The 13,988-nt window shown below is 34.3% G+C and overlaps 4 protein-coding genes across 5 annotated transcripts; 1 reads left to right on the top strand and 3 right to left on the bottom strand.

Annotated features, from left to right (window-relative positions):
* The first annotated feature begins 3,795 nt into the window (after positions 1-3,795).
* On the top strand, positions 3,796-6,647 carry AT5G03140 (Concanavalin A-like lectin protein kinase family protein). The gene has a single exon (NM_120392.4). The coding sequence runs from the start codon at positions 4,230-4,232 to the stop codon at positions 6,363-6,365; it is 2,136 nt and encodes a 711-aa protein (NP_195934.1). The 5' UTR covers positions 3,796-4,229; the 3' UTR covers positions 6,366-6,647.
* A 509-nt stretch (positions 6,648-7,156) lies between these two features.
* AT5G03130 (uncharacterized protein) lies at positions 7,157-8,248 on the bottom strand. The gene is made up of 2 exons (NM_120391.3): positions 7,864-8,248; positions 7,157-7,698 (listed from the first exon to the last, which is right to left on the bottom strand). The coding sequence occupies exons 1-2, from the start codon at positions 7,963-7,965 to the stop codon at positions 7,555-7,557; spliced, it is 246 nt and encodes an 81-aa protein (NP_195933.1). The 5' UTR covers positions 7,966-8,248; the 3' UTR covers positions 7,157-7,554.
* Positions 8,249-8,733: 485 nt separating this feature from the next.
* On the bottom strand, positions 8,734-10,228 carry AT5G03120 (uncharacterized protein). 2 transcript variants are annotated; one of them, NM_120390.3, is made up of 3 exons: positions 9,984-10,228; positions 9,736-9,891; positions 8,734-9,436 (listed from the first exon to the last, which is right to left on the bottom strand). In NM_120390.3, exons 1-3 carry the CDS (start codon positions 10,051-10,053, stop codon positions 9,432-9,434), a joined length of 231 nt encoding a protein of 76 aa, NP_195932.1. In that variant the 5' UTR covers positions 10,054-10,228; the 3' UTR covers positions 8,734-9,431. The 2 variants fall into 2 exon arrangements, with proteins under 2 accessions (NP_195932.1, NP_001330592.1); NM_001342687.1 differs by having other exon boundaries at positions 8,734-9,891.
* A 2,424-nt stretch (positions 10,229-12,652) lies between these two features.
* AT5G03110 (protamine P1 family protein) lies at positions 12,653-13,988 on the bottom strand. The gene has a single exon (NM_120389.3). The coding sequence runs from the start codon at positions 13,767-13,769 to the stop codon at positions 12,918-12,920; it is 852 nt and encodes a 283-aa protein (NP_195931.1). The 5' UTR covers positions 13,770-13,988; the 3' UTR covers positions 12,653-12,917.

Raw genomic sequence — 13,988 nt, 5'->3', positions numbered from 1 at the left:
TACTCATCAAACCAATTGACTCATCAACTCATTTTACTCATCAAACCAATTGACTCATCAACTCATTTTACTCATCAAACCAATTGACTCATCAACTCATTTGACTCATCAACTCATTTGAGTCAAAATTTTGAACTCATTAGAGTTTACGGATTGAGTTGAGTTGACTTGATCCATGAATTTTGATCCATTTTGACACCCTTAATGTTGATGCATAATTTGATGATATTTTTGGATTTATTCTTTATTCAACTAAAATCTTCATTCACATAGATATAGTTTCAAAGGATTGTAGATACAACATTTAACTATTACGGTCATAACTTTAAAGGGTTTCTTAGTTTCGGCATTTTATTGTTTTATGTTATTTGTAATAAGTTTTTTTTTTCTACAAATTGAATTTATTTATTTTTTAAAAAAAAACAATTTATATACGTACCAATATAATTGTTGCATATTTTAGAAGCAGTAATCAATAACTATATATATATATACTCCCTATATATAGACTAATTGAGATATATATATATATATATATCTTCTTAACAAATTTCATTTTATTCTTTATAAAACAAAACAATATCTTTTTATAAGGTATTTTGAGACTAAGAAACAGTAGCTCTTTATTTATTACTTATTTTATAAAAAATCTACGTTGATATGTACTAGCTATGTTTCGGATCTACATATTAATTTAATTGGACATAGTTTCAACTCCTATTTTAATATAAAAGGAAAATTTTATCCACCCAAGAAATTGTATTTGGCAAAGGAAAATGTTCTGTGTCCCAAGAACAAAGCATATAGGTCGATGCAAAAAGTTCCCGTTGTTTAAAGAGAGCACCATCTTTGACTCCCAAAAAGTTTTAGGAACTCAAAAAAGCCTTTTTGTAATTTGTATTTATTTTTCCACTACTTTTTATATAAAGATTTTACAAAACTTGGAAGTACAAATTACTCGTAAACAAAATTAAAGCCAAGAAAAGTAATACGAAGAATTAAACGTAATTTAGTGTACACCCGAGAGAAGTCAAAATGTGATATCGAACAATATATTGGCACTAAATCTAACCTCTATTTTCACTAATAAATAAATTCAGAAGCGATGAAATGATAGTCTAGTAATAAACTTCACCTAGTAAAACATGTACATCTTTGTTCAAAAAATAAAATAAAAACATGTACATAGTTAGCCAAAATCATAACGAAAGTTTTGTTAGAAGTAGAACAAGCATGGGTTCATTGACGATTGATTTGTTTTTTTCTTCTAATTCGAGCACCCAAAAAAAGAGTACAAACAGATCTGAAATATGCGATTGATCATGTGCTTTGGACAAAATAAAATTATTGGATTTCTTGAATGGACTACAAATTATTTTCTTACTCATTCAAGTGTGATCATCTTTTGCTTTTCTTCTTTTGGTTTGTGCAATCGAGGAAGTTACAAGAAAAGGGAATTGCCTTTAAGGAAATAGATCAAAAGAAATGATTAAGGCATAATTACAAGTTGGACCAAACATAGCATGTTGCATGTTATTTGTGTAATGTGAGAGAGAGAGAGAGGATCTTTTGGCATTTCCCGATGAAGACGATAGGACAGTCCGTGACGCCTGTCTCTCTGTCTGTAGGACCCTCTTTTTGGAGCTATGATTCTCATGCACATTGGTCTTCTATTATCATCCCTTTGAATCATAGTTTTTTTTATTCATCAATCATCTTCAGTCATATAGAAGCTCATGAGCATATCAGTCTTCTATTATCATCCTTTTGATAATAGTGACTGTGAGTCTACTATGAATATGATTTTGGATTCAAGTCTAATAGCGATGGGTTTCTTAAACGCTTCTAGTTCCACTTGCTAGTTACCAAATACAGTTGACGCATCACAATATTAAGATAATGGGTCTGAACTTTCTAAATAGCAAAAAAAAAGAAGAAAAAAGATGTCTTGAAAAAAGTATAAATATTAACGCAGACATACAGATATATGAAGACCGACCGTAGTTTTTAATTTTTGTTTTTTTTTCTTATGAAAGACGATTGTCTAGATATTAAATAAAATGAACTAGTAGTACAATAATTATCATATATTATAGATTAGATTAGATTACATTAAAAATTCCATAAATAATGCAACTCAACCTCTCTTTTGGCCTTTTGTGTTTGCCTTCTTTTGGTCCATTGGATGCTATCATATTCCCCTCTTGGTATCCAAAGTTTGTGTCTACGATTAAGAAACGTATTATTATAATTATTATCATAGTCACACATTAATTATATGCATATACACAAATATACAAACTTAATTAATTATTTTGGCTTCAACCATAAAAGTGCTTAGATGTATAGTTAAATTTGAATAGATATGCATACAATTATGAAATGAGCAGCAACTAATTAATATTGTTACAAACTTCATTTTATATCTCAACTTGTATTTTATTAATTATTACTGTGTCACAATTCTATTTGAATATGGACGCCGGTCTTATTAAACTCAACCGGTCAATATTCAAAAAAATTAGTTCGACGTCATTGTAAAGCATTATCTATCATTTCAACGTTTAAAGAGAAAAACATGATTTTGATAAACCAAAGACATTACATCAGAATTTTATATAAAGGTATGTTTTTCGGATATGAGGTCCCATTCCTCTATTCTGTTCTTTGAAAGCTATAGTGATGCATTATTTTGAGCATGAAATATCGACATTTTCTTCTTCTTCTTTTTTCAGCATTAGTTTTCTAGTTTATTTTAGTTGGAACTTTGAAAGACAGATACGTTGTGGGTTCAATGTTAGTATGTTACAAGTACAAGTTACAACTAGAACACAAGGTCAGGGACCGACATGATTTTAATTAAACATCCCCGCTTTGAAAGACTAATATTCACTTTGCTTTGTATGAAAAACAATATGGGCTAGTAGATAAAGAGGATAGGCCCAAATCCTTAGGCCCAATAGAAACCCAGATAGTAATTGATCTGTTTTGTTTCTTCGCAATTAAAAGCCCACATAAACATACTAATATGGAGGCTCTTTAATTTTCATCAGGATTATCCCCACCTCCGCGAGATAACACTCTTGTACAACGTTAGCTTGTGTGCCAATTTGGGCTGAAGCCCAAGTTAATAACAAGTTTGTTTATATCAGGCCCAAGTCCATAAGATACGTTTGAGGCTTTTTAAGTTTTGTACTAGTACGTTTCCATTTGAGGAAATCTTTTTTTTTTTGGTAGGACTTGAGGAAATCTTATCACCAACCAAAATTTAGACTATAAATTCAAAAGAGTAAGGAAATGAAAAGAAAAAGAGATGTCTTAAATCTAATATTGACCACAATAAATATACGTCAGATAGACATAAATACTTCAAACTGTGACACGATGTCTCGTAGATTGGCGATTATTTTCCCTTGTTTTTTTTTTGCTACCAACCAAGTAAATTTATTAACAGTCTCTTAGTACATTTGGAGATAAAGAAATACACATAAAACAAAAGCAACAAGGAATACAAATATCGACACGAGCTGGTAATGACAACGAGTGGCTGCGTTGTGAACTTGTGGATTAGTTAGAGATAATGATTAAGACATTGAAGTATTATTTGTTTATGCTGATATGATGATCCATACGAACTTTCCTTTCGAAAAATTATAAAAGGAAGTATCTTTGAAGAAAACGGGTACAATATGCAACATAAAAGTCAAATAAAAAGAATCATATGACATAAAACTTTCACAACGATATAAGTTTATTTCTTACATAGAATAATAAATAATAAAAAAATCTGTAACTATTATGACAACTAATGAATTTTTAAAAAATTTTTTTCTATAACGCTGAAATAAATAAGTGCTTTAATTCGAGAAGTACTTTGATCATAAGTTCCATAAAGTCAATAACATTACTAAAGACTTCCAAAGACTTTTTTGACGAGATCTCAAACAGAAGCCAACACGCGCTTGCACGTGAGGACCTTCTCCATCGCTGGAAAATTCCATTTTTTTAAAACAGTTCATAATTCCACGTGTCAATCAGCAGATCCACCTGTCTTCTTCACTTCTGCTTTTTATTTCCCACTCTCTTCTGTCGTCTTTCGTCTTCCTCTGTCTGATTCAGTAGAGATTTGTCATCGTCTCTCTTTTGTATGATTGTATCAGTGAGAGAACCCAACAACCTCCAAATTCTTCCTCAGATCTCCAAAGGAATCCAATGAAAAACTTAAACTAATGTTGAAACTTCCTCCGAGATTCTTCTCTGTTTACTCAACTCTCATCCACATTCTTGCCTCCTTCCTCTGCTCCTCCGACGTCAGAGGCGATTTCCCGGCGACGAGATTCGATCTCGGAACGTTGACTCTCTCAAGCCTCAAACTTCTCGGCGATGCTCATCTCAACAACGGAACTATTAAGCTCACTCGTGAACTCTCTGTTCCCACTTCCACCGCCGGAAAAGCTCTTTATGGGAAACCGGTAAAATTCCGGCACCCGGAAACTAAATCTCCGGCGAGTTTCACTACTTACTTCTCCTTCTCGGTAACGAATCTCAATCCTTCCTCAATTGGCGGTGGATTAGCTTTCGTAATCTCCCCTGATGAAGATTACTTAGGATCCACCGGTGGATTTCTCGGTCTAACCGAAGAAACCGGATCCGGGTCGGGTTTTGTGGCGGTTGAATTCGATACGTTAATGGATGTGCAATTCAAAGACGTTAACGGGAACCACGTGGGATTGGATCTAAACGCCGTCGTTTCAGCCGCGGTAGCCGATTTGGGAAACGTCGACATCGATCTCAAGAGCGGAAACGCCGTGAATTCATGGATCACTTATGACGGGTCGGGTCGGGTTTTAACAGTTTACGTCTCTTACTCAAACTTGAAACCTAAATCGCCGATTTTGTCGGTTCCTCTCGATCTTGATCGTTACGTAAGCGATTCAATGTTTGTTGGATTCTCTGGATCAACACAAGGAAGCACTGAGATTCACAGTGTCGATTGGTGGAGCTTTAGTTCATCTTTCGAAGAATCATCGGAATCACCACCGCCGATGCCTAATTCTCCTCCTCCGTCGTCACCGTCTTCATCAATCACACCATCCCTATCCACCGTCCGGAGAAAAACCGCCGATCCATCGTCCTCTTGCCGTAACAAACTCTGTAAAAAATCACCAGCCGCCGTCGCCGGAGTAGTAACCGCCGGAGCATTTTTCTTAGCATTATTCGCCGGAGTGATAATCTGGGTTTACTCTAAAAAGATCAAATACACTCGAAAGTCTGAATCTTTAGCATCGGAAATAATGAAATCGCCGAGAGAGTTCACTTACAAGGAGCTGAAATTAGCCACCGACTGTTTCAGCTCATCGAGAGTCATCGGAAACGGAGCATTCGGCACCGTCTACAAAGGAATCTTACAAGATTCCGGCGAAATTATCGCAATCAAAAGATGCAGCCACATTTCTCAAGGAAACACAGAATTCTTATCGGAATTATCTCTAATCGGAACCCTCCGTCACCGGAATCTTCTCCGTCTTCAAGGCTATTGCAGAGAAAAAGGCGAAATTCTGTTAATTTATGATCTAATGCCTAATGGATCACTTGATAAAGCACTCTACGAGTCTCCGACTACATTACCCTGGCCTCACCGGAGAAAAATACTTCTTGGAGTCGCTTCTGCTTTGGCTTATTTGCATCAAGAGTGCGAGAATCAGATCATTCACCGTGATGTTAAAACAAGTAACATTATGCTCGACGCGAATTTTAATCCGAAGTTAGGTGATTTTGGACTCGCGAGGCAAACGGAGCACGATAAATCGCCGGACGCAACCGCCGCCGCTGGAACAATGGGGTATTTAGCGCCGGAGTATTTGTTAACCGGTCGAGCGACGGAGAAAACCGACGTTTTTAGCTACGGAGCCGTTGTTTTAGAAGTATGCACTGGTAGAAGACCCATAACCCGACCCGAACCGGAACCCGGTTTAAGACCCGGTTTGAGGTCGAGTTTGGTAGATTGGGTTTGGGGTTTGTATAGAGAAGGGAAGTTATTGACCGCCGTGGACGAGCGGTTGAGTGAGTTTAACCCGGAGGAGATGAGTCGGGTTATGATGGTGGGCCTTGCTTGTTCACAACCCGATCCGGTCACCAGGCCCACTATGAGAAGTGTGGTTCAGATTCTTGTTGGTGAAGCTGATGTGCCGGAAGTTCCGATTGCGAAACCGTCGTCGTCGATGAGTTTTAGTACGTCGGAGTTATTGCTTACGTTACAAGACAGTGTATCGGACTGTAATGAAGTTTTGGCTCCGATTTCAACGACTTCTTGTTCCTCGTCGGAACACGACATCTTCATTGTCGGCAAGGACCGATCGGTTTGAAATAAATTATTCAAATGACAATTAATATAAAATACGAAGCACAATTTTGTACGTAAATTGAAAATAAACAAAAACCAAAAACATACTAATTGTAAAAATGTTGGATTTACATGTATATTTTCTGTTCGATTTTAATAATTCTTGGTTTTGGAACCTCAAGAGTCAAGACTACAGTTTGTAACAATGTGTATAAAATAGTTCAATTTCAGTAGAGAGAAATACTATAATAGTTCGACACTTTTACTAGTTCAACTTTGGATGGTAAAGTTTGGTGAATGTCGCTTTCTTTACGTTGAATTTGATAAGAGTTCTACTGTATAAGAAAGGGTTTGGAAATTGGTCCCATGTCTATAATTAGTTAACTACAAGTGGGAGCAGAGAAAAAAACTGTATAACCTGTATAATTTGGTTGGTAATCATACCAACATATCAAGTAGACCACTCGTAGTATCATATCACACAAAATGTTGTTCTTTTGCGTCCACCAAAAAAGTTGTTTTTGCATAATAAGAATACATAGCTTGCAGAGCGTTGTGTGGCTTACATACAGTTGGCTTGAATGATATAAACTCTGGCATTAGTAATAAAAACGTCTTGTAATTCAAGTTCAAGTTAACGTCTAGATTTTGGTAAGTGTTTTTACTAACAAAATTCAGACAAATTATCTCATGCAATAGAAAGAAAAAGTAATACAAAAAGTGAGCAAGAGATTGAGTAGAAGAATGGCAAAGTCTAACTAAATAAAATATGTTAGAAAATGGAGGTTGGTCATAATCATAAAAAATTGGCATACACTAAATGGGAATCTTACTAATTTCTAACATCAATCAATATACAAAATATTATAATAAATCAAATCAAAACTTTAACTAAACTTTTTTTTAGTGGTGAAGCATTGGCCCTTATTCTACTTAAGCAGGTGTGCGTTTGTTTACAAGTACTACAAGAAACCAGAAGTTGATAGAGTTTGGATGCTAGGATTATGTCATAAGCAAGCAACCACTAGAAGCTCTTTGATCTTCAAGTGTGAGTTTGCTGCAATTCGTTAAATAAGTGACATGATGTGTCCCAACGTTCTTTAGCAAATTTTTGTTCACGGGAAAGTACTGAAGATACAATGGAGCAGATCAACCACATTATGTAGATAAGATGAAGAAATCCTAAAGAGCAGATCTTACAGGTGGAGCTACTACATCATCAATGACAGATTTAGCTGCATCCTCCGAAGACTGCATGAGTCCAAGAATCTTGAGACCACAAAATGCAATGGCTTGTATATATATGAAGGAGCTCGTGCATTATGTTTGTCTTTACTGCTCCTGGACCAACCTCTCTACAACAAAACAAAACAAAAAAAGAATTTCCCAAATCTTAGAAACAAAATAATAATATCAAGATACCATCTGCAGAATCAAGCCCAGATGACTGTCTTTAGTTCCAATTGATACAAAACCAAGCAAGGCATTTAGAAACAGAAAGAAGAACACAAGAGTCGTACCATTTTCATGCCAATCAAGACTACATCTCGAACAGTGAACCATATCAAAAGACATTGGTGGCTATGGCAGAGCTCATGACCATCTTTAGGGGTAAAATACATTGTCTTTATACCTAAAGGAAGAAGATAAGCTGCAAAGCTAGCAACTCCACATCCAACATCAAGAACTTGTTCAACCCCAGCTGAACGAGTTTCATTAGTTATTAACTGGGCTTAAAGCCACGGCCCATTCTGTTTATGAGGCCTATAGTATTTTCAACATAAGTCGGCCGATGTATCCCTAGTTTGTTTCTTCTCTTTAATGTTATTATTCTTGGCATTTTCATAAAAAAGTGTTTTTCATCTTTTTAGGTTTTTTTTGCAAAAGGTTTTTCTTTTAATTAAAGTTTATATTACATAAAAAAAAAACTGACTAAGCATGCCGTTAAAATTTAATTAAAATAAAAAGCGTTTGCAAAGATATAAATAATAGTAATGTGTCATTAAAAACTACAAAGATATAGATTTTAAATAGAACATTTGTCGTGTACTCGTGTTCGTGTGTCATTAAAAAGTCATGTTTATAAATAATTATACTCCAACATTGACAGATCATAAAATAAATCAAATCAAACTCTCTATTACAAAGTTTTCATAATTCATAAACTTTTCTCTCAGGCGAAAGAAATGGTACTGTACTGGCTAAAAATTGTGATAAATAATACACATGGTCCAGTTTTAAAATGAATGAATAATTGAAAAATGAAAATGATTGAGGAAGTGATTAAAAGGTGGGTCCGAAGGAGCCAGTGTCTTAGATTACTCCATATATGATCATCTATATCATAATTTTAATTTGTTGAATATCATGTACAAGTTACAATAATACAAACAATTTCTTGCGAATTTTAAATTATAATTTTCATAGAATAATAAAAGAAAGACAACAACCAAAATAAACCTCGTCAGTTGTCAATGATAAGTGTTTGGATTGTTTCAGACCTTGGCACCTTGCAAAGTTGCAATCTTGCATTCTTGGAGTTGGAGTGTCTAAATATTTTCTTAATATCAAATATAATATAGTCCAATATTCTTATGTTAGTATATAATACACTTATTTGTAAACATAGATACAAAATAGATGATATAATAAACGTATTTGTAATTGTAATAACAACATCCCAAACATTTTGTATATGGAGAGTGCAAAATTATTATACATTTATCGTTTTAAACAAACATTTAAACAATTACTATATTGATATTCATTTAGTGACACATTACCCTGATTTAATAATTAAAAAAAAAAAAGTTCAAAACGATTCAGACCGAAAAAAATGATATAGAGAACGGTGCATGAGAATTGAAAAATGAAATAAATAAAAGACCGGACATGACATCAGGAGAGTAGTGTGTTATTCACACTAACTGTACTGATCACACATCGATGATCATCTTCATATGATAAATAATTAAAGTATAAATTTGTATCAATTAACATCATTAATTACTCATATATATATCACAACTCTCGTAATCTTCCTCTTCAACTTCTGAGTCTTCTCCTTGGAAAAGGTCTCGCTCTCTCTCTAGTCTGATATATGGAGAAGAGAACATATCAAAATACATGGAATTTGGAAACAAATTCAGAGTTAATTAATTAATCCTGCATGTTTTGGTCACCATTATATGCAAGAAAGGGAAATTTACTTCATTTGATTGGATCATAATAATTTCGAAGAATAAGAATAAAATATACAATTTGAATATTTGATAATAATAAATATATCATTTAATGACTGTTATTTACCTTTTTCCCCTTAAAAAACCAAAGACTCATATTTACGTAAATGCCATAAATAAATATTAGTAAAGGTGGAGATGGCAACTTACTCTTTCCTCCTACATGAGCACCGAGCCCAGCGGCGGAGGTATTATGGTGGATGTACGGTGGCTTGCCGTGCATAGTTTCCGGTGGAGGTCTAGAGTTATGAGTCTCTGGTCCCCTGTAATCGATCTCGTACACCTCTGAATCCGTTTGCTCCGATCCTGAATTATGTTTTATAGTACAACGTCGATATAATATACAAATAAAAATCCTAGTTAAACGTTTTAAGAAAAACAAAGAACTAAAAAAATACCTTTAGCGAAGCAAGGCACGGCGATGAGGAGGTAGATAATGAGGAAAATCATCATGACGGTCGATTTCATTTTCGTTACTTATAAAACTCTCAGACTTCTGGCTTCTTCTTCTCTTTTTTTTTTGTATAACAAACTCAATCAATTTGAATGGTGATATTTCAGGTACATGATGGCCATATTTATATATAACGTGGACTGAAAAACGTGTCATGTTTTTTGTTTCTTCAAAATAATTAAAATAGAGAAGTAAATATGTCTAACTTTGTATTCTATATATTTTTCCCCAATCACTCTGTCTATTGTGAGTAGCTAGTTCTGTTCCACTATAACATAGAATCTTTTTTTTCTAGGTGATCAACTGAAAAGAAAAGAAAAAACAATTTATTAGAGGTCCATGCAAAGAGGTACCTACATTGTATCCGTTTTTTCAATATATGCAAAATTTTGATTTATTACATGGCCATTTGAATAATGTTTGTGTCTTTCGTATTATTGAATTTGTATGCCACTTGTATTTGAAGTCTTGAACACTGTGCTCTTGTATTCGTATAGATGGGCAACATGTTATGGCGGGTTAAAAAGACTGGAACATAGTATTAATTTTCTTTTCTTTTCACGACCATTCATCTAAAAATAAAAATAAGAAAAGACAAGTTCATGTGTGAGGGACAATATTAGCTTTCAATCTCATGGCTTCCAAGCTGAATTCGTGTTCCTATCTAGTATCATCTTTCTTGCATCCAAACGTATTTATTGACCATTAGTAGTAGTCATTTATTTTCGTCGAAGGACGACTTATATATAGCATTACTTACTCTATTGAAAAATAAATGTTGCTTTGTTAATATTGAACACATACAATAACAAATCCATACCAAACCAAACATTTAGTTACGAAGTTCGTTCCAAAGTAAACCTAAGTCGATAGTGGATCAATAAGATCCAAGTCGCTGCTAGAACTATGTTTTGTGATGACTTTAGTCCAATGACAATCTTATTTGGGTCGTATTATTACTTTACAGTTTACAGTACAAAAACTGACATAGCTAGAAAATAAAATTTATGATAGATTCCATTTCGTTTTAGAAAATGTCGTTAGAAAAACAGGTAAGTACATTCCATTCACAGTTATTGTAATTTGGCGGTGATATACAAATATAGAATTTTTATAAAATTCTCCTAAATAAACATCATTATTAATTGGAGAAATCGCTGGTATGAAGTTGAAACATTATATAGAGTTTAATGATAAAATTAAATGAGGAGATGATAATGTTATAATGTTTCCTCTATCCCCCACTTATTTCTTACAACTGTACATCTCTGTACTCTCTCTACCTTTCCATTTATTTCAAGTCGGTCGATGGATGGATCGTGCACCCCCAATATACACTATCAACACATATTTTATATTCCTCATCCATCATTAAACATATATGTGTAGGATGATAATATTAATGCTACTGTAATATTAAACAGAGCAAAACATTCATCTTCGTTTTTTTACTTCAAACTCCAACGTATCACTAATTGAAGCCAGAGACTATCCGATCCTATAGAAAATGGACGCGTACAAATTGGACCAATAACTATACTCATGTAGTCATGTTTAAGAAAGTTTGACTCCAAAAATCATCAACTAGCTTGTTTGAAAGCTTTAAATCCTTATTGAAATATTATATAGTTTATATATAACCGAAGTACATCCGTACATTCCAATGAATATGCAATTATGCATGCATGAACCTTTTGAGAATCTCATACTCTTAAAACAAAAGAAAACCTTTTGACTTATAAGTGAAATTTCAAAATGTCATTTTTTTCTTTCTTCATTTTGTATTCCTTGTCACCGTACTGAGATGCGAAAAGAACTATATTTTGATTCATATTTATTCGAAACCTTTTTAAGAAAACCATCAAACCTTGAACAGTATAATCTTAAAAATCCAACGACATCCGTTTTCAAATCATTGTGGTTTCATAAAATGAGATACTAATAAAATCACAAATAAAAAAAAAGTTGAATTTTCAAGAATATAGGTGATCAGAGATGTCTCAGTCTTGGGGAAGTCAAATTTAAATATTTGGTATTATATAGTATATAGTACTACTATATATTATAAGTGCTAGTGAGAGAACTCCATAAATAATTTTGTCTAACATCTTCGTGGTTCTCTTATTCATAAATCATAAATTGTAATGGGTCCATATCCATCTCTACAGCTATTTCATGGCTGTGTTTTTCCTTAAGGCACGCCTCCTTTCATTTTCACACCCACCCATCTTTTTTTTGTCTTATTTTTCATATGTCATTACCATGCATTAACTTATGCATCAATGATCTAATATCGGATTAGTAATAAAATGAATTTACAAACATATTTACATTTTGGGTCTTCAATTGGTCTTTAGTATCGAACAAATGGCCTACAATATATAAGCCCATCTATACGTTGGGCCAGAATTAGCTCTTTTTTTCTTTTTTCTTATAACAACAAGTCAAACATGGTTTGCTCAAACATTTATACATTTTAGTACTTTACAATAACGTAAAACATAAAAGAATAATACTACGGTTCAATTCTCGAATATGTAAATTTTGTTTTGAATTGCTCTAGAAGCTAGAAAAAGTTATGTTTTGTTTGATTGCCAAAATTTAAATAGCATACTAAAATCAAACAGATAATGTAAATTTACAAATTGAAAATGATTACATAGTGTATTGTTAAACATTTTTTTTTTGAATGCCAAACATATCTACACCTTACGTTATATGTATGGTTACAAATCTTTATACAAATTTGTTTCCTCTACTATATCTAAAACACAGTCAAATTATCCTAAACAATGCAAATTAAATTAGTCATACCAGCGATTAATTAATTAAGATTAGTGCAATTATTGACTAATCACGTGAGAGACCTAAACCCTACCTAACCTTCTTCTTCATCGGGAAGCAACACCATCATCTTCTCGCCGATCCTCGCCGGCTCCGATTTGCTCCTTGTCAACACCGGCTGCCGTACAAATCTTAACTTCGTGAATTCTTCTTCATCTCTGTCAACATACTCCGGCTCGTGAAAACCATTGATTTTCTCGATGGGAACTTCCGAATCAGTTTTCTCCGATCTCACATTTTGCTGTGATTCAACTTCTCGTTGGTTATTTTCTTCCCAGAATCTGAAAGCCAACGACGACGATCTATACGGTGCAGATCTGCTTCTCGTCAACAACAGAGCGTTTATAGGCGGAGTAGTAGCCGGAGACACAAATAATTTAGGGATTTCGAAATTTTCTTCTCCTTCGATTTCTTCTTTGATTTCTCTGACTGATTCCGTTGTCGGATGATCTAATTGACTTCTCGGAGAATCTTTCTCCTTCAAATTCCGACAAGCACACGAAAACGAACAGAGTCTCCATTTAGGCCAAAACGTCATCGTTTTGATTTTCCCGGCGAATTTGTTATAAAACGACGCGTTTCGGAGCCACTCACATCGTCGTCGGGTCGGGTTATCTCGAGATTCGGGTTTAATTTTGGGCTTCGATCGGTTGACCCGGACTTGACCCATGCAAGTAACCTTCGGAGACGACGGTTCTTGAGCCACCGCCGCCGCGGATTTATTCCGGCGAACGAAAAGAGGACTAGCGCGTGACCTTCCTCTGCTTCGACTTCTACTCCTGCTTGTACTTCCGCCGTTGCTCTTACTTCTCAAAAACCCCATAAAAGGCGGTGGATATTTCTCTACCCGACCCGGACTTGAAACGGGTCTCCGAGAAATCATCATCGTCTTCCTTTTCCCTCTCTCTCTCTCTCTCGCCTCTTCTCTTCACCGTGTTCTGGTTTCGTTTTGTCTGCACTTGTTTTTTTTTCCGTTTTTTATTTTTATTTAATTTTTATGCATCACTTATTAATGGTTTTAAAGAAAACATTTCTTTTATTTGTCTTTGTCCTCAACGGACGAATCGATTTTAGGCTCTTTATGATATCACTTTATAGGTTGATT

Source organism: Arabidopsis thaliana, chromosome 5 (genome assembly GCF_000001735.4).
Source record: "Arabidopsis thaliana chromosome 5, partial sequence".
Taxonomy (NCBI): domain Eukaryota; kingdom Viridiplantae; phylum Streptophyta; class Magnoliopsida; order Brassicales; family Brassicaceae; genus Arabidopsis; species Arabidopsis thaliana.
This window is presented reverse-complemented; position numbering and strand designations above follow the sequence as displayed.

Bases quoted from the DNA above. Each gene is read 5' to 3' on its own strand.
- AT5G03130 (NM_120391.3), bottom strand. From the start codon at position 7,965: ATGTATTTTACCCCTAAAGATGGTCATGAGCTCTGCCATAGCCACCAA. The intron at 7,699-7,863 runs GTACGACTCTTG...GTTTTGTTGTAG, and splicing joins TCTTGATTGGCATGAAAATG to AGAGGTTGGTCCAGGAGCAG.
- AT5G03120 (NM_001342687.1), bottom strand. From the start codon at position 10,053: ATGAAATCGACCGTCATGATGATTTTCCTCATTATCTACCTCCTCATC. The intron at 9,892-9,983 runs GTATTTTTTTAG...AACATAATTCAG, and splicing joins CGTGCCTTGCTTCGCTAAAG to GATCGGAGCAAACGGATTCA.
- AT5G03110 (NM_120389.3), bottom strand. From the start codon at position 13,769: ATGATGATTTCTCGGAGACCCGTTTCAAGTCCGGGTCGGGTAGAGAAA.
- AT5G03140 (NM_120392.4), top strand. From the start codon at position 4,230: ATGTTGAAACTTCCTCCGAGATTCTTCTCTGTTTACTCAACTCTCATC.